Source organism: Porites lutea, chromosome 12, assembly GCF_958299795.1.
Source record: "Porites lutea chromosome 12, jaPorLute2.1, whole genome shotgun sequence".
Taxonomy (NCBI): Eukaryota; Metazoa; Cnidaria; class Anthozoa; order Scleractinia; family Poritidae; genus Porites; species Porites lutea.
Window position 1 is genome coordinate 599,074 of NC_133212.1, and position 25,139 is coordinate 624,212.

The 25,139-nt window shown below is 40.0% G+C and overlaps 1 protein-coding gene and 1 long non-coding RNA gene across 2 annotated transcripts; both read right to left on the bottom strand.

Annotated features, from left to right (window-relative positions):
- Positions 1-11,430: 11,430 nt before the first annotated feature.
- On the bottom strand, positions 11,431-15,132 carry LOC140954026 (uncharacterized). Its single transcript, XR_012167480.1, has 3 exons — positions 14,973-15,132; positions 14,402-14,553; positions 11,431-11,541 (listed from the first exon to the last, which is right to left on the bottom strand). It is a non-coding gene; the product is annotated as an uncharacterized lncRNA (long non-coding RNA).
- A 2,834-nt stretch (positions 15,133-17,966) lies between these two features.
- On the bottom strand, positions 17,967-20,327 carry LOC140921833 (neuropeptide FF receptor 1-like). Its single transcript, XM_073371833.1, has 4 exons — positions 20,212-20,327; positions 19,659-19,929; positions 18,842-19,096; positions 17,967-18,323 (listed from the first exon to the last, which is right to left on the bottom strand). The coding sequence occupies exons 1-4, from the start codon at positions 20,325-20,327 to the stop codon at positions 17,967-17,969; spliced, it is 999 nt and encodes a 332-aa protein (XP_073227934.1).
- Between the last annotated feature and the right edge of the window lie 4,812 nt (positions 20,328-25,139).

The window sequence follows — 25,139 nt, forward strand, 5'->3', positions numbered from 1 at the left end:
GAGATAAGGAAAGCGCATTTTGGGGTAAGAATGGAGAGGCGAGACCAGGATACCATCCACAACCCTCCCCATCAGATCCGCCCACGATATGTCTACCTGTTTCTTAATTAGTTTGCCTCATCGCGTGCCAGCATATGCACGAGCGAGGAGGAAGGGCTGTTTATAGCCTGCGTAGCAGGCGTCGAAAGTGGTAGAGGATTGGGAGGAAGGGAAAAGGGAGGGGAGGGTTAGGGAGAGACAGTAAGAGATACCTTCCCTTTTTCCTGACGCGCTTTTCTCCCTCATCTCCAAACCCTCCCCTTTTTGCGCAAACCACGAAGGTTAGCCTGTTAACTGGGCTGGCTGTTAAAAGACAGCGTTACGCGTAGTAACTTATGTCCATCGGATACAACAACAAAAACACAAGGCTACTTTGTGTTGACAAATTTCTACCTGCATAATATCTTATTTCAAAGAAACACACCTTTACTGTGCGAAACGTTAGCTTTCCCCGGTTTCCATAGGGATGTACAACGGCAAAGTATCGTTCAAAGGCAACAACAAGTAGTGTAAATATTGAGGCCTCCGCTCCAGTCCATGCTAATCCTCCCTCTGTTACAACTGCGCATAAAATTGTCCCAGCGATCCCCTTTGGATGGTCGACATCGTGGCTTAAAATAATACTTGGTGTAATAAATGTTACGTAACAGATGTCCGCTGCTGCCAGGTTGATAAGGAGATAGTTGATGGGTGTCCTGTGGAATAATATGGTCGGCTGTTACTGGTAATATATCGTTTTAGCCAAGGCTAAAAGCGGAGATCCATTGGGATTTCTAAGAAAAAGTCGTTCTCAAGTAATTCAACTGGTTTTGGTTGATCTCAAAAATAAACCTTGTTGAAGTCAAACAGTGCATAAAATCAACAACCCCTGGAGATATTCTTAAAATCACTTTCTGCGTTTTACTAATCCATCATGCACCTTTGCTATAAATACGATCAGGTATTTAGGTTAGCAACTGCTACTTCAAATTTACCTCATTTGTCGATTTTTCATCACTACAGCACAGACGAAACAGTTTCCCACGATGCAGGTGATAATTAATATGGAATTTATTGTTGTTAATGCGACAGCAGCCGACTCCTCAGACATGGCTGAAGGCTGTAAGTCGTGTTACTCCCAAGTAATCTGTGTGAAGACAATATTAATTAGCGCTTTGTTAGCTATTAGGTATTGCATTGGCCATTTATTTCACAAATCACCACACAAGAAATCTATACCGGGGTTTCTTTTCAGCTCAAACAGGGTTTTTCCTCTGTATACAATTACCAAACGTAAAGCGAACGGGAGGTAACAATGAGCAATAATTGTACGCGACCAAATGCTTATCTTTTGCCCATTTCTATATATTGTAACACATCATGTCGGTAACCAAAACCTAAAGGAATACAGACATACTTAAAGTCAGATGGTCCATAATTTGTCTCCTGTGTTTTGCGATTGTTTGATTTGTTAATTCACAGTTTTGTACAGCGACGGAAATGAATTACGGTTTACTAGTGTTAATCTTTAAATGTGCCCTTTTCCTCCAAAATGACGTATACCTGAATTTGAAGATGAATTTTTCCTCAAGCACTGGTATCTAATTCAAAAAATTCCTTTCGGTGCATATAAATAGGGGTAGAAGATCATAGTATTTGGCAGCCCCTTTAAGCCTTTGGCTTTTCAAGGAAGATCCGCTTTTCATTGATTAATAGCGACGACAAACAGCTCAGTACGTCAATAGACCTTTTTACCGATACGGCGGCCATATTGAATGTATTCGATTTAAGGAGTATTATAGGATGCCCAGGGGGCATAAGCACATTTCGTTTATATTTTCGAGCGCTTTTCGGGACATTTTTTTCTTAAGGTTTTCTTAGAATAAGATTGTAATGGAAAAAAAAAGATCCTTGTGCCGTGTTAGGATGTAATAATGATCGCCTTTTTCCCGAGAAATATACAGTGAAAGACCATATTTCTAATACTAAACTAGAAAAAGGCGATCATTATTACATCCAAACACGGTACAAGGATCTTTTTTCCCATTACAATCTTATTCTAAGAAAACTTTAAGAAAAAATGTCCCGAAAAGCGCTCGAAAATACAAACAAAATGTGCTCATGCCCACTGGGCATCCTATAATACTCCTTAAATCGAATTAATTCAATATGGCTGCCGTATCGGTAAAACGGTCTATTAATTAATGTTGTCGGATTTTAAGGCTATGCAATGTGTACACGACACAAACCGGAGAGATATTCATGTCGACATGACAAAGCAAACGATGCACTATAAACACCTATCCAATATGTGACAATCCACTTTCGGGGGAAAAGAATGTTAAATTCGAGACTGCGAGACCCTGGTTTCAGTTTTTCGAGGTACCATTCTATACCCCTACTTTCACCATCGACGTGGCGCAGCTTCGCTTTAATTTGTTACAGAAGTCGCGTTGTATGAAAATCACCGGTGTTTTATGTGAACAAGCCGCTATCCGAAATGATTTTCGTGCCGGCGTATTAAAGAGCTATACGGTAAAGTGTATAGACATACAGCTACAACTGGCAAGAGCAGATAGCGAAACCATGGCCGGTCAGGCGGGGATAGCTGTGAATCTTTTGTAATTCACCTTAACCGTTCAAAGTTACGTTGTCAGGGCCACTTAATTGTATAAACCCTCACAAACCTTTGCCTCAGTTGTGATTTTACCACAGAGTAGTTTCTTCATGGCTAAGTTTGGTAACTTGTTATGAAGTTACCCGGTGGTACGATCTTACCGCGGAAGCCGCTCCGTCAAAATTATTTGGAAATGGAAAAATATATTAACGACAATTGCGATGGGTGGTCAAAAATAGGAAGTTAAAAGCTTAGAAGCAGGTGATGTTCCATATGGTGAAGTCACGAAAATAAGACCTAAAGTATACTGGCTTGCATCTAAATCTACGCTACAACACTGTAACAATGAAGGACAAAAGAGGAACTCACGAGACAAACTTTTTTTTTTTTTTCAAAATTATCTCAGAGATACGGGAATAAATTTTGAGTTCGTTTGTTCACCGGCACACACACAAACCTTCAAGAAAAAGAGAGAACGACTGTAGAACTGACAATTTGACTAACAATAGACGTCACTGTTTGACTGTGACAATAGACGGATCGAAACGCATCAATTACTTATTACGAGTCTTCATAGCCAATAACATCACGGCTTAACTGACAGACGACCAATAACATCGCGACGTAATTGACCAATCAGATCAATAACCAGAGTATTATACCATCAACTGACGTGATACAACTCACTTTGATTCTGAAGATGACTACCGCACAGGTTGTGGAAACGTCAGTCACTGTCAACAACAACAGTCCTATTCAGGACTACGTAGACCCGGACGATCAAACTCAACCTACTTTTGAAATGACTCCTGGGTTTAAACCTTTCACAAAATTAAAACAGGGAGAAATGTCTTCATGCTGATTAGAAGACGGCGAGGATATTTCTTTATCTGTAGGCAGTTTTCGTAATCAAGGGTGCGCATGAAGATCAAGGTAATGTAAGAACGTCTCGCGTTGAACTGGTTGTTCGCAAATTTGACGCTGTTCAAACTGTTGTGGAGGAAACACAGATGGTGCAAATCTCTAAGAATGAAGCGTTCATTGTTTTAGCTTCAAGCAAGCAACTTAAATTAAAGGAGCAGTTTTGTAATTAGCGTCATGCAGAAAACAATTTCTAATCATATCATGTTGTCCAAGGTGAAAAAGACTCTTGTAGTGGAAAAAATTGCTGCCGTAATAATCTAAGCTTAATCTCGAACGCAACAGAAGGATAAAACCAAAAACCTGAGAGAAAGAAAATTGAACTTAGACAAGACGGTCCTCCAGCCCTGTGAGCTCGCTTTTTTGCTGAGTAACCTCCCTATTGCCCGTCCCTTAACATTTTAGATTATTCTTATGGCATAGACGGCAAAATTTATGCTTAATGCAAATTAGCAGACAAAGACGGTATGTTTTTTTTAATTTGAGGGCAATTTTGGCTCGAAACGACAACGGTACAATAAAAGGAACAACAACAAAAGTCTTTATTTTTCCTTGATTTTCCCCTTTACTGAAATACACGGACCCGCAGGTAGCTTGTTCTATTCTTTACTGGTCACCTGTTGAGTATTCTGTTATGTACAAGAGCAAGGACCAGTGGTAAACTGCAGCGTTTTATCAGTTTTTTCGCATTTATTACAACGTACTGGAAATTAAATCTCAAATCTAGGTGAATTCTCTGGGACGGCACCCAAGTTTAAAATCAGGAGAAAAAGAAAATTCGTCGTCTCGTGTTTACGTCCTCCATAAAACGTCGTATACGGGTATTTTACGTCGTAGTTGTGCACTGACGGCAAAGATATGTACCGTTTTGCTTACAAAAGCCATTGCTTTTTTGACGCTCCAGTTGTTATCGCTGTCTTCGTTGCTATAAGCTACCTATTATCGTTGGTGTTTCAAGGCAATCCTATATGGGAGTTGAATGTTCTCGTAAGAAAACATTTTTTGTTTACATTTATAAGGGCAGGGTGACCACAAAAGCGGTGTCCATAACCCATTTTCGAATTGCGCTTAGCCTTTTTATCAAAGCGGGCACAAACCTTTCACATGAAAATGAGTTTAATTTGTGGGTAAATGAAAACTTCTTTCCATATGAAACGATAACCACCAGGACTCGCTTTGAAAACGAGGCCAAAGGTAATACGGAAATGCCCGTCACTTTCGATACACATTTTCCTGGGAAATTATCCCCGCCCTTTCACGCAGTTGGTCTTGCTGTGTCATTGGAATGCTGCCAGTAGTGTGACCGGTGTCGTTGTCCTTTTGTTCACCCTGTAAACGCCATGTGTAGAGAGTTCTTCTGGCCAGGAATCGATCGTAAGTTTTATCAGTTTTACTTTTCTTCTCCCCCCTCCTTCTTCTCCTCCTCCTCCTCCTCTTCCTCCTTCCTCTCCTCCTCCTCACCCACCATCCCCCGTTATCATCATCAACGCCATTGTCGTCATCGTCAGCGTCGTTATGCGCATTTGATCATATTTACATGTATTTTGCGCAATATAAATATTAAATTATTATTTAAAGCCGTTCAAACGGCATGTTTCAACCAAAGGAAACTTGTTTTCATAGGGGAAGACTGAAAGCACCAAAATGTTTATTTAATATTTAAGCATTGACACCTGAGAGTGAAGGTTGACGGATTTTATTTCACTGTTTGATACTTTCGCTACTTCCTTTACTCGACCACTTTCAACAGTCGTCACAGTCGGGGTAGATCGCTCAGTCCAAAAGTTAATTACCTCTTCTTAGTGTGACATCATGCTGGACGATTTCGCTACGAGAACTAACTATACAGCCGAAACAAACGAGAATGGCAGGGACTTGCGTCGTCCATAATTTATTTTATATGGATTCTCTTTGCCTTAAACTTAGTGATAACAGAAAGGAAGATGCAATGAACAAAAACAAAGACGAAAAACTGATTACACGAAACAGGGTGCGGTCGCAGGGTGATAGCAACGTCAGTGTCCATTACTGTGGACACACATTTTTCCAGAGAATTGTCTTCAACCTGTCACTCAGTTGGTTCATGTCATAGGGATGTTACCAGTGCTGATTGCCACCTCGTTGTCTTGTCGTTCACTCTGTTGCGGGCTCATAGGATGAACCCTTGTTCCAAAACAACGCGAACATACCATTTCCTTCACTTTCGTCCTGAATCTTTGGTTCAGCAAAGCGTAAGCAAAGGGATTGACGACAGAGTTAAATATCATTATCGTGTGCGCGATAGGAGTTGCTAAAGGACTCAGTTTCACGGAGCCAGCATATTCTTGTATCAGGTGCAATATTCCGTCAGCTCCCCAAGACATTACAAGAATGGCAGTGATGGTAACAGCCGTTAGGGTGACCCGCTTTCTTAACCTCAACACACCCTGTATACAAAACAAATACATAAACCATAGGTTACCCAAGTGTACAATATAAGTGACCTATAAAACCGAGTGTTTCGTCTTGTCTACCTTTGTTATGACCATGAAACCTTAAATTTTGGGTCCAACTTAAGATAGCCGGAATTGAAACCTAATAAGTTGTTTTGTATGATGAAAAAATTTAAACCTTAGAGTCCAAACTGTAAGATCAGGAAGCAGGAAACTTGACACTATTTGAAACCCAAAACACCGTAATGGTCAAAATAACATAAGCCTTTGTTGCCAGACACACCTTTATTACTTTAATACGTAAGGGAGGGAGTAAACCCCGTTAAATGCCAGCTAAATCCCAGGGGGGTACTTCCTGTAATTGCCTATACTGGGAGGCCACGCCCGAAAAGGGTCGATCTTCTGTCAAAGATAGTATATAAAAGGATAAGGGGTCGGACATCAAGGGGGAGCCTCCCCGTATAATGCATTGTTGAGTATCCCACTTTCCGGGGCTAAACCTAGTTGTGTCCTACCGCATACCTGTTGATGAGGTGTAAGTACATTATCACTGTGCTTGAACCACAAAGTGTACACGATCTTAGAGTGTAACAAGACAAGCAAAATCAACAAAACAGAATCAATTGAAGAGTAAACAGCAGAAAGGGCCTTTTCACTTTCCTCAGCTAATAAGGAAATGCAGTAGTTAGAAATATTTTCCTTCGCAAAACGGCTCCGTTTCATGAATCTTGGGATACTTTTTATTGCTACGAGGATCCAAATTCCAGGAATAATAACCTAAAACATAGAGACAAAATGATATTCAAAAAGGTGAATCACACATCTAAAAGTTAGTTGTTTTTGTCGTGGCGAAAAGATGTCTTAGCTAAAAAGTTCGTCTCTGAGATAAGGAAAGCCCATTTGGCATCCGCAACTCTACAATATTCCGTCAGCTCCCACCAGATCCGCCCAGGATTTGTGTACCTGTTTCTTAATCAGTTTGGCTCAACACGTGCCAGCATATATAGACGAGCGAGGGGGAAGGCCTGTTTATAGCCTGCGTAGGCTATAAAAAAGTGGTAGAGGATTGAGAGGAAGGGAAGGGAGGGGAGGGTTGGGGAGAGAGGGTAAACGATCCCTTCCCTTTTTCCTGTCGCGCTTTTCTCCCTCATCTCCTCCCCCTCCCCTTTTTGCGCAAACCACGAAGGCTAGCCTGTTTACTGGACTGTCTTTTAAAAGATAGCATTACGCATAGTAACTTAAGCCATCGGATGCAACAAAAAGGCAAGGCTACTTTTTGTGTTGACAAATTTGTACCTGCATAACATCTTATTTTAAAGAAACACACCTTTACTTTGCGAAACGTTAGTATTCCCCGGTTTCCACGGGGATGTACAACGGCAAAGTATCTTTCAAAGGCAAAGGCAAGAAGTGTCAGTATTGATGCGTCCGCTCCAGTCCATGCTAATCCTCCCCCTGTTACAACTGCGCACAAAATTGTCCCAGCGATCCCCTTTGGATGGTCGACATCGTGGCTTAAAATAATTGTTGGTGTAACAAATGTTACGTAACAGATGTCCGCTGCTGCCAGGTTGACGAGGAGATAGTTGATGGGTGTCCTGTGGAATAATATGGTCAGCTATTACTGGTAATATATCGTTTCAGCCAAGGCCAAAAGCGAAGCTCCAGTCGTTCTCAAGTAATTCAACTGGTTTTGGTTGATCGCAAAAATAAACCTTGTCGAAGTCAAACCGTGTATAAAATCAACGATCCCGGGAGATATTCTTTAACTCACTTTTAGCCTGCGAGCAAGCTTTCCATTTGGGAGATATCGTGGAAAGTAGAGGGTCGAGAGGCACGCGAGAGGTGACGCTAAAGCGCGGGTCTGTTGAGAGAAAGGAGAGCTCTCTCCTTTCCTTGGCCCCTCGCGGCTTGCTTCGCTCGCCCAAATAACTCACTTTCTGCGTTGTCTGCGTTTCACTGATCCATCATGCACCTATGCCAAAAATACGATGAGGTATTTAGGTTAACAACTACTACTTTAAATTTACCTCATTTGTCGATTTTTCATCACTACAGCACAGACGAAAAAGTTTCCCACGATGCAGGTGATAATTAATATGGAAGTTACTGTTATTAATGCGACATCAGCCGACTCCGTCATGGCTGGAGGCTGTAAGTCGTGTTTCACCCAAGTAATCTGTGTGAAAACAATTTTGATTAGCGCTTTGTTAGTTATTGGGTATTGCATTAGCCGTTAATTTCACAAATCACGCACAAGAAATCTATACCGGGGTTTCTTTTCAGCTCAAACAGGGTTTTTTCCTCTGTATACAATTACCAAAAGTAAAGCGAACGGGAGGTAAAAATAAGCAATAATTGTACGCGACCAAAATGCTTATCTTTCGCCCATTTCTAAATATTGTAACACAGCATGTCGGTAACCAAAACCTAAAGGAAAACAGACTGGCGTATATAGTCAGATGGTCCATAATTTTGTATCCTGTTTTCCGATTGTTTGATTTGTTAATTCACAGTTTTGTACAGCGACGGAAATGAATTACGGTTTACTAGTGTTAATCTTTTAAAGAGCCCTTTTCCTTCAAAAAGTACGTTTATCTGAATTTGAAGAAGAATTTTTTCCCCCAGCATTGGCATCTAATTCAAATAATTCCTTTCGGTGTAAAGGGGTAGAAGATCATAGTATTTAGCAGCCCCTTTGCGCTTACGGCTTTTCAAGGAAGATCCTCCTTTCATTGATTAATAGCAGCCATGAACAGCTACTTCAATTAATTAATCTCGTCAGATTTTAAGGCTGTGTGTACACTAAATATACCGGATAGATTTTCATGTCGGTGCAGTATAAACACCTGTTTACAGTGCGCGAAAGAGTGGCACCGAAATCTAATTGTAAGATTAGATTAGATTATTCTTACTGCGTAGACGGCAAAAATTTATAATTATTGGCTCGAAACGGCTACGGTATAATAGAAGGAACAACAGGGACAACAACAAAAATCTTGATTCTCCTTTTTCACTGAAATTCACGGACCCGCAGGTAGCTTGGTCTATTCTTGACTGGTCATCTGTCAAGTATTCTGTTATGTACAAGAACAAGACAAATGACAAGGAGCATTGGAAAACTTAGACTCCCGTCTATAAAGTTAGAATGTACGAAAAAGCCTTTTTTTATAATGGTTGTGTAATTTTTAATCAGATTTAGATTTTTAGATTTTTAAGATTAAGTCTTTTATATAACATTTTATAGGTACTTTTATTTGTACTTGATTATCACTATTATTTCTATTCAATTCAGTTTATCATATAGAGCCGCTGTAGATAGCAGTTTTTATCTTGTCTTGGCTTTATAGTCCCAGATGTGAAATACAACGAGGCTTACACCTCATTCGTTTTAGTCCATCCAGAGTGGCGTCGAGCGGGGATTGGAAACTACATGATTTATCACTTAATTCAAACTTGCTTGGGTAAAGACGTGACGCTCCATGCATCAGTCACGAATCCAGCCATGCTGATGTATCAGAAATTTGGTTTCAAACCCGAGGAGTTCATACGTGACTTTTATAACCAATATTTACCCGACGATAGTCCGCAGTGTAGTCATGCGTTTTTCCTTCTACTCAGGAGATAAGGAAGAAGTTTTAAAAAGCTAGAACCATCAAACAAAGTAAAGAAATATAAAATGAACAACGCAGCGTTAATTTGGGGCGGAACTTAGTAAAAGCCGTTCAAACAGCATGTTTCAACCAAAGGAAACTTGTTTTCATAGGTGAAGACTAAAAGCACCAAAATGTTTATTTAATATTTAAGCATTGACACTTAAGAGTGAAAGTTGACGGATTTTATTTCACTGTTTTGATACTCTCGGTCACAGTCGGGGTCGATCGCTAAGTCCGAAAGTTAATTACCTCTTCTTAGTATGACATCATGCTGGACGATTTCGCCACGAGAACTATCTTTACAGTCGAAACAAGCCAGAGTGGCATAGATTCTCTTTGCCTACTTAGTGATAACAGAAAGGAAGATGCAATGAACAACAACAACAAAAAAAGACGAAAACCTGATTACACGACACAGGGTTCTGTCGTAGGGTGACATTACTATAGACACATTTTTTTCCGGGGAATTGTCTTCAACCTGTCACTCAGTTGGGTTTCTGTGTCATAGGGATGTCACCGGTGCTGATTGCCACCTCGCTGTCTTGCCGTTCACGTTGTCGCGCGCACACAGAATAAACCCTTGTTCTAAAAGAACGCGGACATACCATTTGCTTCATTTTCTTCCTGAATCTTTGGTTCAGCAAAGCGTAAGCAAAGGGATTGACGGCAGAGTTAAATATCATTATCATGTGCGCGATAGGAGTTGTTAAAGGACTCAGTTTCACGGAGCTAGCATATTCTTGAATCAGGTGCAATGTTCCTTCTGCTCCCCAAGAGATTACAAGAATGGCACTGATGGTAACAGCCGTTAAGGTGGCGCGCTTCCTTAACCTTATCACACCCTGTATACAAAACAAATACATAAACCACAGGTTACCCAAGTGTACAATATAAGTGACCTATAATACCGAGTGTTTCGTCTTGTCTACTTCCTGTAATTACCTATACTGAGAGGCTCCGCCCGAAAAGGGCATCTCTTTTGTCAAAAATAGTATATAAAAGGATAAGGGGTCGGACATGAAGGGGGCGGCCTCCCGCGTTGTTGAGTATCCCACTTTCCCGGGCTAAACCTAGTTACGTCCTACCACATACCTGTTGATAATGTGTAAGTACATCATCATTCTGCTTGAACCATAAGGTGTACACCACCTTGGAGTATAACAAGACCAGAAAAATAAACAAAACAGAATTAATTGATATGTAAACAGTAAAGAGGGCCTTTACGCCTTCCTCAGTTAGTAAAGAAATGCAGTAGTTAGACATATTTTCCTTCGCAAAACGGCTCCGTTTTATGAATCTAGGGATTTTGCATATTGCTGCGAGGATCCAAATTCCAGGAATAATCACCTGAAATGAAGAGACAAAAGAATATTTAAAAAGTTGAATCACACATCTAAAAATTAGTTATTTTTTTCGAGACGAAAAAATGTCTTAGATACAAAGTTCGTCTCTGAGATAAGGAAAGCGCATTTGGGAGTAAGAATAGAGAGGCGAGACTAGGACACCATCCGCAACCCTCCCCATCAGATCCGCTCACGATATGTCTACCTGTTTCTTAATCAGTTTGCCTTAACACGTGCCAGCATACGGACGAGACAAATTCCTACCTGCATAACATTTTATTTCAAAGAAACACACCTTTACTTTGTGAAACGTTAGCTTTCCCCGGTTTCCATAGGGATGTACAACGGCGAAGTATCTTTCAAAGGCAACGGCAACCACTGTAAATAGTGAGGCCTCCGCTCCAATCCACGCTAAGCCTTCCCCGGTTACAACTGCGCACAAAATTCCCTTTGGATGGTCGACATCGTGGCTTAAAAAAATTGTTGGTGTAACAAATGTTACGTAACACATGTCCGCTGCGGCCAGGTTGACGAGGAGATAGTTGATGGGTGTCCTGTGGAATAAGATGGTCAGCTATTGAGTAGTGTAGGTCCGAGTAGAGTAGGAGCTGCTCATGAGGTCTCTCCTAATTGGTCGCAGGAAACAATGACATGTCATTCTTTCAATTGTTTTAGTATTGTCTGGGGTCAGGGAAACGCAACATTGGTGACTTCTCTTCCGAGCAGCTGCTGCATGACCCCAGCCATTACTTTTTTTTGTTAATTTTTTTTGTTAATTTTTTATTTCAATCGCTATCAACACGTACACAAACAAACAAACAAAAATAATAATAATAATAATGATAATAATAATAATAATAACAATAATAAAATAAAATTACTTTACAATAAATTGCAGTATATTTTATTACAGTCTTGCTAAAAAAGTACAATAAAATGCGAGTCTAATGTTGAGTATAACCTTACTAGTTGAATTTAGATATAGCTAGCGAACAAACTTCTTCTCAATTAAAGGTTTCCATTTATTATAATAATATTGAGGTGAATTCACGCTTACTGCAATTTGTTTTTCTATCTCAGCTTTGTTTACCACTGTAGATAAACACTTAATAACAAAGACTCTTCTGTGATACCGCAACAGTAGATATAATATTTTGCAAGTAGTAACTGAAGAGCTGATTAGTTAACTTATTTAGGTGGTTGTTACCAGTAATACTATACAAGATATTGATGGTTGATAGTTCTAGCCCCCGGTGGGGGGGGGGGGGGGGGGTACTTTAGGAATTTCTGGGTGGGGATGTGCCGCTCGGACCCTGGAACCCTTAACCTATACCAGAGCTAGTTCAGCTGAATTTTGCTACCCTATACTACAGTAAACTCCCCAGATCCCCCCTATCCTAAAGTAGCTGTTTCCCTAGTCTAGATAAAATCTTCAACCAACAGATCAGTTTCTTGAAAAATGATACCCTATTCTAGACCCAAACGCTCTGATTTATATACCCTATCCTAGAGTAAACTGCTTGAAAACCATACCCTTCACAGCGGCACATACCTATATAGCCCATATATGGCAGTACCCCCCCCCCCCGGTTCTAGCCCTATTGAAACGTGAGATTTGTACCAGTACAGGAAAACTTTCCAGAACTCCGAGACCAATTGACACGAGACTAGCATGTGATTCAGATCTTGTTTTGTTTCCAAGCAAAGATAACAGAGATCGCTATTGGCGATATTAGCTCTGAACAATTTTTCCTTAGTGAAAACTATGTCGTGTAAGATCTTGTATTGGAACATAATTAGCTTTGTTTCTTTCGTGTTAGAAAAAGCTAAGTTAAAGTAATCGTTTATGTGGTCCGGTGGTAACCCATTGTCAATAAGGCGTTGTGTGGCTGTAGGTACCTCAAATATGTGATTAACAAAATTCTTACGTATAGCCTTGGTTGTTAGTGCTTTCAAGCTCTGACTTTGGTGTGTAGGTTGTTCTTGTTGTGCGTTCGTTTGTTTGATAGATTTTTTATATTCATTTGGAATGGCGTTTATTACTCCGTAATAAGTCAAAAAATTTATTTTTGTTTGGTAGCGGGTTTTAAATTCTTCGTCAGTAATGAAATCAAGATTATGATCAAGAAAGTCATTCTATAGTGGAAACTCCTCTACTAAACCAAGTTCGAAAGAAGATTGTATTATTATCAATTTTCATATCTTGTTCTTCCATATGATCGTGTTTTTTATACCTGGCTTAGTATTATCTTGCATATCCTTAAACTCAAACCAGTATTGCAGTGTTCTTATGTAAAAGAGTGGTAGCTCCTTAATGCTGATATCTTTGCTGCTGCATTAGCACTTAAAGAGGAAGGGAAAACCTCCCAAGTGTGAAGTGGCTTCATTAGGAATAACCGTCCACGCTGAATATTTCATTCAGTCTAAAGCGCTTTATCCAAATGCATTTTAAGGCTTTGTTCATTAAGGAAAAATCAATCATGTTCAGTCCCCCATTCTCGCGTTCGCGAATAATTGTGTTCCTCTTTATTTTGGTTATTTTGTTGTCCCAGATAAAGGTGATCTTGTTTACCTGATCACAGAATTTTTCAGGGACTGGAAGAACAGATGCCATGAAAATAAGTTTTGAGAGGCCTAGAGATTTTACAATATTTATTTTTCCTAGTAGAGTTAATTTTCGTCTCTTCCAGTTATTCAGTGTGTTTTCCAAAGCATCTAATTTGTCATAAAAATTTAATTTATCACATGTTGTTTTGCAGTTCGAAAAGTGTACCCCTAATACAAAGACAGATTCCTTTGGCCACTTAAAGTTGAAAGGGGTATCTTCTCTATTTTTCCATTTTCCTTGCCATATAGCTTCTGACTTCGTGGGGTTGATTTTAAGCCCTGGACACCTTTCAAACTTTTCCAGAAGCTCCAACAACACGTTCATCGATTCTTGGTTCCTCAGAAAAACCGTTGTGTCATCCAGCCATTACTGGTAATATATCGTTTCAGCCAAGGCCAAAAGCGAAGCTCCAGTCTTTCTCAATTAATTCGACTGGTTTTGGTTGATCACAAAAATAAACTTCAGTGAAGTCAAACCGTGTATAAAATCAACGACCGCTGGAGATATTCTTAAACTCACTTTTAGTCTGTGAGTAAGCTCTCCATTTGGGAGATCTCGTGGAAAGTAGAGGCGCGAGAGGCACGCGAGAGGAGACGCAAAAGGGCAGATCGGGGGAGAGAAAGGAGAGCTCTCTCCTTTCCTTGGCCCCTCACGACTTCGCCGCTCGCTCGCGCGTTCCCGCGTGGCTTGCTTCGCTCGCCCAAATAACTCACTTTCTGGGTTGCCTCCGTTTTACTGATCCATCAAGCACCTATGCCAAAAATACGATCAGGTATTTAGGTTAACGACTACTACTTTAAATTTACCTCATTTGTCGATTTTTCATCACTACAGCACAGACGAAAAAGTTTCCCACGATGCAGGTGATAATTAATATGGAAGTTACTGTTGTAAATGCGACAGCAGCCGACTCCTCAGACATGGCTGAAGGCTGTAAGTCGTGTTACACCCAAGTAATCTGTGTGAAAACAATTTTAAGTAGCGCTTTGTTAGCTATTGGGTATTCCATTAGCCATTTATTTCACAAATCACCACGCAAGAAATCTATACCGGGGTTTCTTTTCAGCTCAAACAGGGTTTTTCCTCTGTATACAATTACCAAACGTAAATCGAACGGGAGGTAAAAATGTACAATTATTGTACGCGACGAAATTCTTATCTTTCGCCCATTTCTATATATTGTAACACATCATGTCGGTAACTAAAACCTAAAGGAATACAGACTGGCGTATATAGTCAGATGGTCCATAATTTGTATCCTGTGTTTTCCGATTGTTTGATTTGTTAATTCACAGTTTTGTACAGCGACGGAAATGAATTACGGTTTACTAGTGTTAATCTTTTAAAGAGCCCTTTTCCTTCAAAAAGTACGTTTACCTGAATTTGAAGATGAATTTTTCCCCCAGCATTGGCATCTAATTCAAATAATTCCTTTCGGATCATGGTATTTAGCAGCCCCTTTAAGCTTTCGGCTTTTCAAGGAAGATCCTCTTTTTACTGATTAATAGCAGCGATATTTAAACAGCTACTTCAATTAATTAATGTTGTCGGATTTTCAGTCTATGCAATGTGTACACTACATGAACCGGAAGACATTCATGTCGACATGAAAAAGCTAACGTGGCAGTATATACACCTATCCAATATGTGACAATCTTCTTTCAGGGGAAAAGAATGGTCATTCGAGACTGCGAGACCCTGGTTTCAAAATTCGACACCGAGACTTGAGCGTTTTTATCAATTCCGATCCCGAGACTTTACTTCTAAAAAATTCCGAGCCCCGAAACTCTAAGCGCCAAAAATTTGCAATGGTGCAAATCAGTAAAGCTAACTAAAATAACCAAAAACGTCAATGAAAGTTAGCGAAAGCCCACCACTATACTGCTTTCTCTTGCTTTACTGTCTTAATTTTATAGCTCAGTTTGATAAGCTGTTGCCACGAACTTTGAAAAATTCGACTCCTGAAGAACAAACGGAAAGAACAAACGACAGATTCGAGACTCATCCAAAACGCTTCTGAGATTTCGACATCGGGCCAAAATTTTCTGAGACCCACGTCAGTTTTTCGAGGTACCATTCTATACCCCTACTTTCAAGATCGTCGCGGCGTATCTTCGCTTTAATTTGTTACAGAAAAATCACCGTTCTTTTATGGGAACAAGCCGCTATCCGAAATGATTTTCGTGCCGGCGTATTAATTAAAGAGCTATACGGTAAAGTGTATAGACATACGGCTACAAGGCAAGAGCAGATAGCGAAGTCATGGCTGGTCAGGCCGGGGTAGCTGTGAATCTTTTGTAATTCACCTTAACCATTCAAAGTTATGATGTCAGGGCCACTTAATTGTATAAACCCTCACAAACCTTTACCTCAGTTGCGATTTTACCACAGAGCAGTTTCTTCATGACTAAGTTTGGTAAATTTTTATGAAGTTGCCTGGCGGTGCGATCTTACCGCGGAAGCTCTCCGTCAAAATTATTTGGAAATGGAAAAATATATTAACGACAATGGGTGGTCAAAAATAGGAAGTTAAAAGCTTAGAAGCAGGTGATGTTCAATATGGTGAAGTAATAGCCTGTTCCAGGCGTTCAGATAGTGGGGAGCGGTGCGAAGAAAAAAGGAGGCACTTCGCACCGCTCTCCACTATCTGAACGCTTGGAACAGGCTAGTGAAGTAACGAAAATAAGACCTAAAGTATACTCGCTTGCATCTAAATCTACGCTACGACACTGTAACAATGAAGGACAAAAGAGGAACTCAGGAGATAAACGTTTTCTTTTTTTTCCAAAATTATCTCAGAGATACGGGAATAGATTTTGAGTTCGTTTGTTCAGCGGCACGTACTCAAACCTTCAAGAGAAAAAAAAACAGGGAGAAATGACTTCATGCTGATTAGAAGACGGCCAGGGTATTTCTTTATCTTTGGGCAATTTTCGTAATCAAGGGTGCGCAATAAGATCCAGGGAATATATGTATGAACGTCTCGCGTTGAACTGGTTGTTCGCAAATTTCACGCTGTTCAAACTTTTGTGGGGGAAACACAGATGGTGCAAATCTCTAAGAATGAAGCGTTCGTTGTTTTGAGTTCAAGTACGCAAATTAAATTAAAGAAGCAGTTTTGTAATTTATAGCATCTTGCAGAAAATGATTTCTAATCATATCGTGTTGTCCAAGGTGAAAAAGGCTCTTGAAGTGGGAAAAAAGTGTCAGCCGTAATAATCTAATCTTCATTGGCCGAACTTATCCTAGAGACGAATTATCCGTCTGAGACGAATAATTCGTCCAAGTATAAATTCGGTGCTTAGACGAATCATGGAGCAAAATTCGTCTGAGTCTGATTCGTCTGTTAGCACGTCTTGAAGACGTGCTAACAGACGGAAAATTCGTCTTAGACGGATGATCCGTCTCTAAATTTATATCTAGACGGAACGTAGACGGTTTTTTTGACGAATTTTCTACATGAGAGGGACTGGTTTCTATATTTTCGCAACCCGCGTAAAATATCTACACAAATTTTCGTCAAATTCTAGACGAATTATCCGTCTAGACAAATAGTTCGTCTCTAGTATAAATTCGGCCAATCTCGTACGCAACACAAGGATAAAACCTGAGAAGAAAAAAAAATACCTTAGACAAGACGGTGTTCTGTCGCACTTTGTAATACCTATATCGCACTTTGTAATAACACTAGTCGCACTTTGTAATAAAAAAGCTGCGCACTTTGTAATAACAGTTGTCGCAGGACATGTAAACCCAATAATAAGTATCATCATCGACCACAACAACAACAGTAACAATAATCATATAATATATAAATAATTATAATAATAACATTCCACTGAACGGTTTTCAAATGAACGACGCGGCGTTAATTTGGGGGGAATCTTAATAAAAGCCGTTCAAACGGCATGTTTTACCAAAGGAAACTTGTTTTCATCGGGGAAGACTAAAAGCACGATAATATTTATTTAATATTTAAGCATTGACACTAAAGAGTGAAGGTTGACGGATTTATTTCACTGTTTTGATACTTTCGGTACTTCCTTTGCTCGACCACTTCCAACAGTCGTCACAGTCGGGGTCGATCGCTAAGTCCGAAACTTAATTACCTCTTCTTAGTATGACATCATGCTGGACGATTTCGCTACGAGAACTAACTATACAGCCGAAACAAGCAAGAGTAGCAGGGACTTGCGCCGACCATAACCTTTTTTATATGGATTCTCTTTGCCTACTTAGCGATAACAGAAAGGAAGATGCGATGAACAAAAAAAAAGACGAAAACCTGATTACACGACACAGGGTTAAATCGTAGGGTGACATTACTATAGACACACACGTTTTTCCGGGGAATTGTCTTCAACCTGTCACTCAGTTGGTTTTCTGTGTCATAGGGATGTTACCAGTGTTGATTGCCACCTCGTTGTCGTGTCGTTCACGCTCTCGTGCGCACACAGAATGAACCCTTGTTGCAAAAGAACGCGGACATACCATTTGCTTCACCTTCGTCCTGAATCTTTGGTTCAGCAAAGCGTAAGCAAAGGGATTGACGGCAGAGTTAAATACTATTATCGTGTGCGCGATAGGAGTCGTTAAAGGACTCAGTTTCACGGAGCTAGCATATTCTTCTATCAGGTGCAATATTCCATCTGTTCCCCACGAGATTACAAGAATGGTACTGACGGAAACAACCATCAAGGTGACCCGCTTCCTTAACCTCAACACACCCTGTGTACAAAACAAATCCATAAACCACAGGTTACCCGAGTGTTCAATATGAGTGATCTATAGTACCCATTGTTTCGTCTTGTCTCTCTTTGATGACCTTGGAACCTTAAATTTTGGGTCCAATTTGAGGTAGTCGCGATTGAAGCCTACTAAGATGTTCTGTATGATAGAAAAAATTAAACCTTAGAGTCCAAACTGTAAGATCAGGAACAGGAAACCTTACACTATTTGAGACCTAAAACACCATAATGGTCAAAATACCATAACCCTTTGTTGCCATACACACCATTATAACTTTAATATGTAAGGGAGGAGGTAAACCCGAGTTAAAGGCCAGCTAAATCCCCGGGGGGTACTTCCTGTAATGGCCTATATGCGAGGCTCCGCCCGAAAAGGGTAACTCTCCTGTCAAAAATGGTATATAAAAGGATAAGGGGTCGGACATCAAGGGAGAGCCTCCCCGTGTAATACTTTGTTGACTATCCCACTTTCCGGGGCTAAACCAAGTTATGGCCTACCTGTTGTTGATGTGTAGGTACATTATCACTGTGCTTGAACCATAACGTGTACACCACCTTGGAGTATAACAAGACCAGCAAAATCAACAGAGCAGAATCAATTGAAGTGTAAACAGTAAAGTAGGCCTTTCCGCCTTCCTCAGTTAATAAGGAAATGCAGTAGTTAGAACTATTTTCCTTCGCAAAACGGCTCCGTTGCATGAATCCTGGCATTTTGTTTATTGCTGCGAGGATCCAAATTCCAGGAATAATCACCTAGAATATAGAGTCAAAATGATATTCAAAAAGGTGAATCACACACCTAAAAGTTAACTATTTTTGTCGAGACGAAAAAATGTCTTAGATACAAAGTTCGTCTCTGAGATAGGGAAAGCGCATTTGGGGGTAAGAATGGAGAGGCGTGACCAGGACACCATTCGCAACCCTCCCCATCAGATCCGCCCGCGATGTGTGTACCTGTTTCTTAATCAGTTTGGCTCAACAAGTGCCAGCCACGTGCCAGCATATGGACGAGCGAGGAAGAAGGCCTGTTTATAGCCTGCGTAGCAGGCGTCGAAAGTGGTTGAGGATTGGGAGGAGGGGAAAAGGGAATGGAGGGTTGGGGAGAGACAGTAAGGGATCCCTTCCCTTTTTCCTGTCGCGCTTTTCTCCCTCATCTCCAAACCCTCCCTTTTTTGCGCAAACCACGATGGCTATTCTGTTTACTGGGCTGGCTGTTGCGCATAGTAACTTATGTCCATCGGATACAACAAAAAACAAGGCTACTTTGTGTTGACAAATTTCTACATATATAACATTTTATTTCAAAGAAACGCACCTTCACTTTGCGAAACGTTAGCTTTCTGCGGTTTCCATAGGGATGTACAACGGCAAAGTATCGTTCAAAGGCAACAACAAGCAGTGTAAATATTGAGGCCTCCGCTCCAGTAAATGCTAATCCTCCCCCTGTTACAACTGCGCATAAAACTGTGCCAGCGATCCCCTTTGGATGGTCGACATTGTGGCTTAAAATAATACTTGGTGTAATAAATGTTACGTAAGAGATGTCCGCTGCTGCCAGGTTGACAAGTAGATAGTTGATGGGTGTCCTGTGGAATAATATGGTCAGCTATTATTGGTAATATATCGTTTTAGCCAAGGCTAAAGGCGAAGCTCCAGTGGGATTTTTAAGAAAGAGTCGTTCTCAAGTAATTCAAATGGTTTTGGTTGATCTCAAAAATAAACCTTGTTGAAGTCAAACCGTGTATAAAATCAACAACCCCTGAAGATATTGTTAAAATCACTTTCTGCGTCAGTTTACTAATCCATCATGCACCTTTGCTATAAATACGATCAGGTATTTAGCTTAACAACTGCTACTTTAAATTTACCTCATTTGTCGATTTTTCATCACTACAGCACAGACGAAACAATTTCCCACGATGCAGATGATAATTAATATGGAATTTATTGCTGTTAATGCGACATCAGCCAACTCCTCAGACATTGCTGAAGGCTGTAAGTCGTGTTTACACCCAAGTAATCTGTGTGAAAACAATTTTGATTGGTGCTTTGTTAGCTATTGGGTATTACATTAGCCATTTATTTCACAAATCACCACACAAGAAATCTATACCGGGGTTTCTTTTCAGCTCAAACAGGGTTTTCCCTCTGTATACAATTACCAAACGTAAAGCGAACGGGAGGTAAAAATGTGCAATAATTGTACGCGACAAATGCTTATCTTTCGCCCATTTCTATATATTGTAACACTGCATGTCGGTAATCAAAACCTAAGGGAATACAGACATGCTTATGAAGTCAGATGGTCCATAATTTGTATCCTGTGTTTTCCGATTGTTTGATTTGTTAATTCACAGTCTTGTGCAGCGACGGAAATGAATTACGGTTTACTAGTGTCAAACTTTTAACACTTTTAACTTTTAACTTCTAACTTTCAAGATGAATTTTCCCCCCAGCATTGGCATCTAATTCAAACAATTCCTTTCGGATCATGGTATTTAGCAGCCCCTTTACGCTTTCGGCTTTTCAAGGAGGATCCCCTTTTTATCGATCAATAGCAGCGATAAACAGCTACTTCAATTAATTAATGTTGTCGGATTTTAAGGCTATGCAATGTGTACACTACATGAACCGAATAGAATTTCATGTCGACATGATAAAGCTAATGTTGCAGTATAAACACCTATCCAGTATGTGACAATCTAATTTCGGTCTACTTTCGGGGGAAAAGAATGGTAAATTCGAGACTGCGAGACCCTGGTTTCAAAATTCGAGACCGAGACTTAGCGTTTGTATTAATTCCGAGCCGGAGACTTAACTTCAAAAAAATTTCCAGCCCCGAGACTCTAAGCGCCAAAAATTTACGATGGTGGAAATCAGTAAAGCTGACTAAAATGACCAGAAACGTCAATGAAAGCTAGCGGAAGCCCACCAATTTACTGCTTTCTCATGCTTTACTGTCTTAATCTAGTAGCTCAGTTCGATAAGCTGTTGCCACAGACTCTGAAAAATTGGACTCTTGAAGACCAAAGGAAATAAAAAACGACAGATTCGAGACTCCGAGACTTCGAGACCCATCCAAAACGCTTCTGAGATTTCGAGATCGGGCCAAAATTTTCTGGGACCCACGTTAGTTTTTCGATGTACCATTCTATACCCCTACTTTCAAGATCGGCGTGGCGCAGCTTGCCTTTAAGGTGGCTCGACTGGATTTGTTTTGGAGGATACTTCCCAAGTTTGAGCATTAACTACATCGTCATGAGTAAAGATATGGGACAAAGATTACCACAACTGTATTATATAAAGATGAAAATTTCTTATGATCTGCGTTTTATTGCAATCGGAGTCACCATGGCAACGTAACGTCGCCATTACGTTTTCTATTTATCTTCGTGCTTCTCTGTACCGGGAGTTTTTTTTAAAAATCGCTTAAGGGAGTTTGTACCTGCCATAGTTGCCTCAATTATGTCAAAGTTTGAACAAATTCTATGAGAGCGTTTTCGAAATATTTTGAAACGAAGTTTTAAGCATCATAAAAACAGTGAAGTAGCATGCTATCCACACAATTGGCTAATTTTTTAAGAAAATGATGAGCTTTGGAAACGCGGCTTCATCTTATAGTTGTTTGATTCCATTGACAACTGCGTACAAGAAAAGAGGGGAATTGCTCTGGGAGATCGCGAGTAAGAAGAATTTTATTAACTTGCATTCAGCTACTTTTGTTACAGTTTTTGCACGTAATTTGGTCCATGCCTACAAATTTCGCATTTTTCAAAAAACTGCTCGATAAATTTTTTTTATAAATTTGACAATCCCGAGATCAATTACCAATAAATATACCCTGCAAGTTTCAAGAACATTGAAAACAGAGAAGGCTTTTAAATAGGGCCCCAAATATAACCAATTTTTCCCCCAGGTTTTGTGTTTACAAGCGAACGTCCTCATTATTCACTGGCATTGTTTCCAAGTTTCATATGCACGTGCACATTTAGCAAAAAGACCTCTCCATTACGTTCGGAAGAAATATCCGGAATATGCTAATAATTGGCTTGTGTCACAGATAGCAGTGAGAGCCGAGACGGTGAACGTCACGGCTCATCGTGCAGGATCCAATACTAAGTTTTCTTACTAACATCACAAACAAACTCTTACAAAGAGTTGCTGTGATGTTACAAGGGACTGTGCAATAATTATCAGGAGGGGGGCCCCCTAAAACCAGAGGGGGGGCCTTAAGTTAAAATAATGGAAAGGAGGGGGGCCTCTACATTAGATTCTCAAGTAAGTTGAGGGGGGGTCTTAATTAAATTTCACAAATTTGATAATGAATAAATAAACATTTTCCAAATAGACAGATGCCACTCCTTTGACTATCCATAATGTCTAAATATTGCATCAACATAAACACATGCTTTAACTTATTTAGAATGTCAACATATGATAGATTGAAACAATCGTTCCTGCACAGAAGTCACAAACCACGTTGTGAGCTTTGCCAATAAAACATTTGGCATTTAAGAGGTCTCGCAGACATGCCAGGTCTGTTCTTGATTTAAACAGCAAGAGGGTTTCTAGGTCTACAGTTTCTAGCTGAGGAATGCCACATGCTTCTGTTTCATAGTTGTCATCAATGGGTTCACCTCCCAAAGACCGAAAAATTATACAGGTTCAGCGGAGGGAAAGCAGCACTTGTAGCTCGTGTTCTAGGTGCTGGGGAAGCTCAAGGTAAAGAAAACCCGGATGAGCAGCAATCTAGCAGTTCCGAAGACCAAGAAGATAATGATTTCTTTACCCGGTTATTAGCATATTCGGGAGATTTAACCGAGGGTCCTTTTTGATGCAAACTCTATCTTTTTGCTAAATATGCACATGCATATGAAACTTGGAAACAATGCCAGTGAATAATGAGGACGCTATCCAGCGGTTTTTTGAAAAGTGGGAAATTTGTAGGCATGAACCAAATTACGTGCAAAAACTGTAACAAAAGCAGCTGAATGCAAGTTACTAAAATTCTTCTTACTCGCGATCGCCCAGAGAAATTCTCCTGTTTTTTTGTACGCAGTTTTCAATGGAATCAAACCACTATGAGATGAAGCCGCGTTTCCCATGACTTATCATTTTCTAAAAAATTTAGCTAATTGTGTGGATAGCATTCTATTTCACTGTTTTTATGATGCTTAAAACTTCGTTTCAAAATATTTCAAAAACGCTCTCATAGAATTTGTTCAAACTTTGACATAATTGAGGCAACTATGGCAGGTACAAACTCCCTGAAGCGATTTCTTTAAAAAAACTCCCGGTACAGAGAAACACAAAGACAAATAAAAAACGTAATGGCGTCGTTACGTTGCTATGGCGACTCCGATTGCAATAAAACCCACATCATAAGAATTTTTCATCTTTATATGATACAGTTGTGGTAATTTTTTTCCCATATCTTTCCTCATGGCGACGTAGTTAATGCTCAAACTTGGGAGGTATCCCCTCCAAAAAATCCAGTCGAGCCACCTTAATTTGTTACAGAAAAATCACCGTTCTTTTATGTGAACAAGCCGGTATCCGAAATGATTTTCGTCCCGGCGTATTAAAGAGCTATACGGTAAAGTGTATAGACATACGGCTACAAGGCAAGAGCAGATAGCGAAGCCATGGCCGATCAGGCCGGGGTAGCTGTGAATCTTTTGTAATTCACCTTAATCGTTCAAAGTTACGTTGTCAGTACCACTTAATTGTGTAAACCCTCACAAACCTTTGCCTCAGTTGTGATTTTACGACAGAGTAGTTTCTTCATGGCTAAGTTTGGTAAATTTTTATGAAGTTACCCGGCGGTGCGATCTTACCGCGAAGCTTAAATTCCGTCAAAATTATTTGGAAATGGAAAACATATTAACGACAATGGGTAGTCAAAAATAGGAAGTTGAAAGTTTAGAAGCAGGTCATATATTAAGTAACGAAAAAAAGACCTGAAGTATACTCGCTTGCATAACTAGAATCTACGACGCAACGGACACTGTGAAAATGAAGGACAAAAGAGGAACTCACGACTGGTGTACTTTTTCTTTTTTATGTTTTTTTTTTTTTTCAACATTATCTCAGAGATACGGGAATAGATTTTGAGTTCCTTTGTTCACTGGCACATACACAAACCTTCAAGAAAAAAAAACAGGGCCAAATGACTTCATGCTGATCAGAAGACAGCGAGGGAATTTCTTTATTTGTAGGCAATTTTTGTAATCAAGGGTGGGCAATAAGATCCATGGAATGTAAGAACGTCGCGCGTTGAACTGGTTGTTCGCAAATTTCACGCTGTTCAAAATTTTGTGGAGGAAACACAGATGGTGCAAATCTCTAAGAATGAAGCGTTTGTTGTTTTGACTTCAAGTCCGCAAATTAAATTCAAGAAGCAGTTTTGTAATTTATAGTATCTTGCAGAAAATGATTTCTAATCATATCGTGTTGTCCAAGGTGAAAAGGCTCCTGAAGTGGAAAAAACGTGGCTGCCGTAATAATCCAAGTTTAATTGGCCGAATTTATCCTAGAGACGAATTATCCGTCAACGACGAATTATCCCTTTGAAACGGATAATTCGTCCAAGTATAGAGCAAAATTCGTCTGAGGCTGATCCGTCTCTAAACGTTCTAGACGGAACGTAGACGGTTTTGTTGACGAAGTTTCTACATGAGAGGGACTAGCTTCTATATTTTCGCAACCCGCGTGAAATATATAGACAAAGTTTCGTCAAAATTCGTCTTCAGATTTATCCTTAGACGAATTATCCGACAAATAGTTCGTCTCTAGT

Bases quoted from the DNA above. Each gene is read 5' to 3' on its own strand.
- LOC140921833 (XM_073371833.1), bottom strand. From the start codon at position 20,327: ATGTCTGAGGAGTTGGCTGATGTCGCATTAACAGCAATAAATTCCATA. The intron at 19,930-20,211 runs GTAAATTTAAAG...ATTATTCCACAG, and splicing joins ATGAAAAATCGACAAATGAG to GACACCCATCAACTATCTAC. The intron at 18,324-18,841 runs GTAGGCCATAAC...TTTTGTACACAG, and splicing joins TACCTACACATCAACAACAG to GGTGTGTTGAGGTTAAGGAA.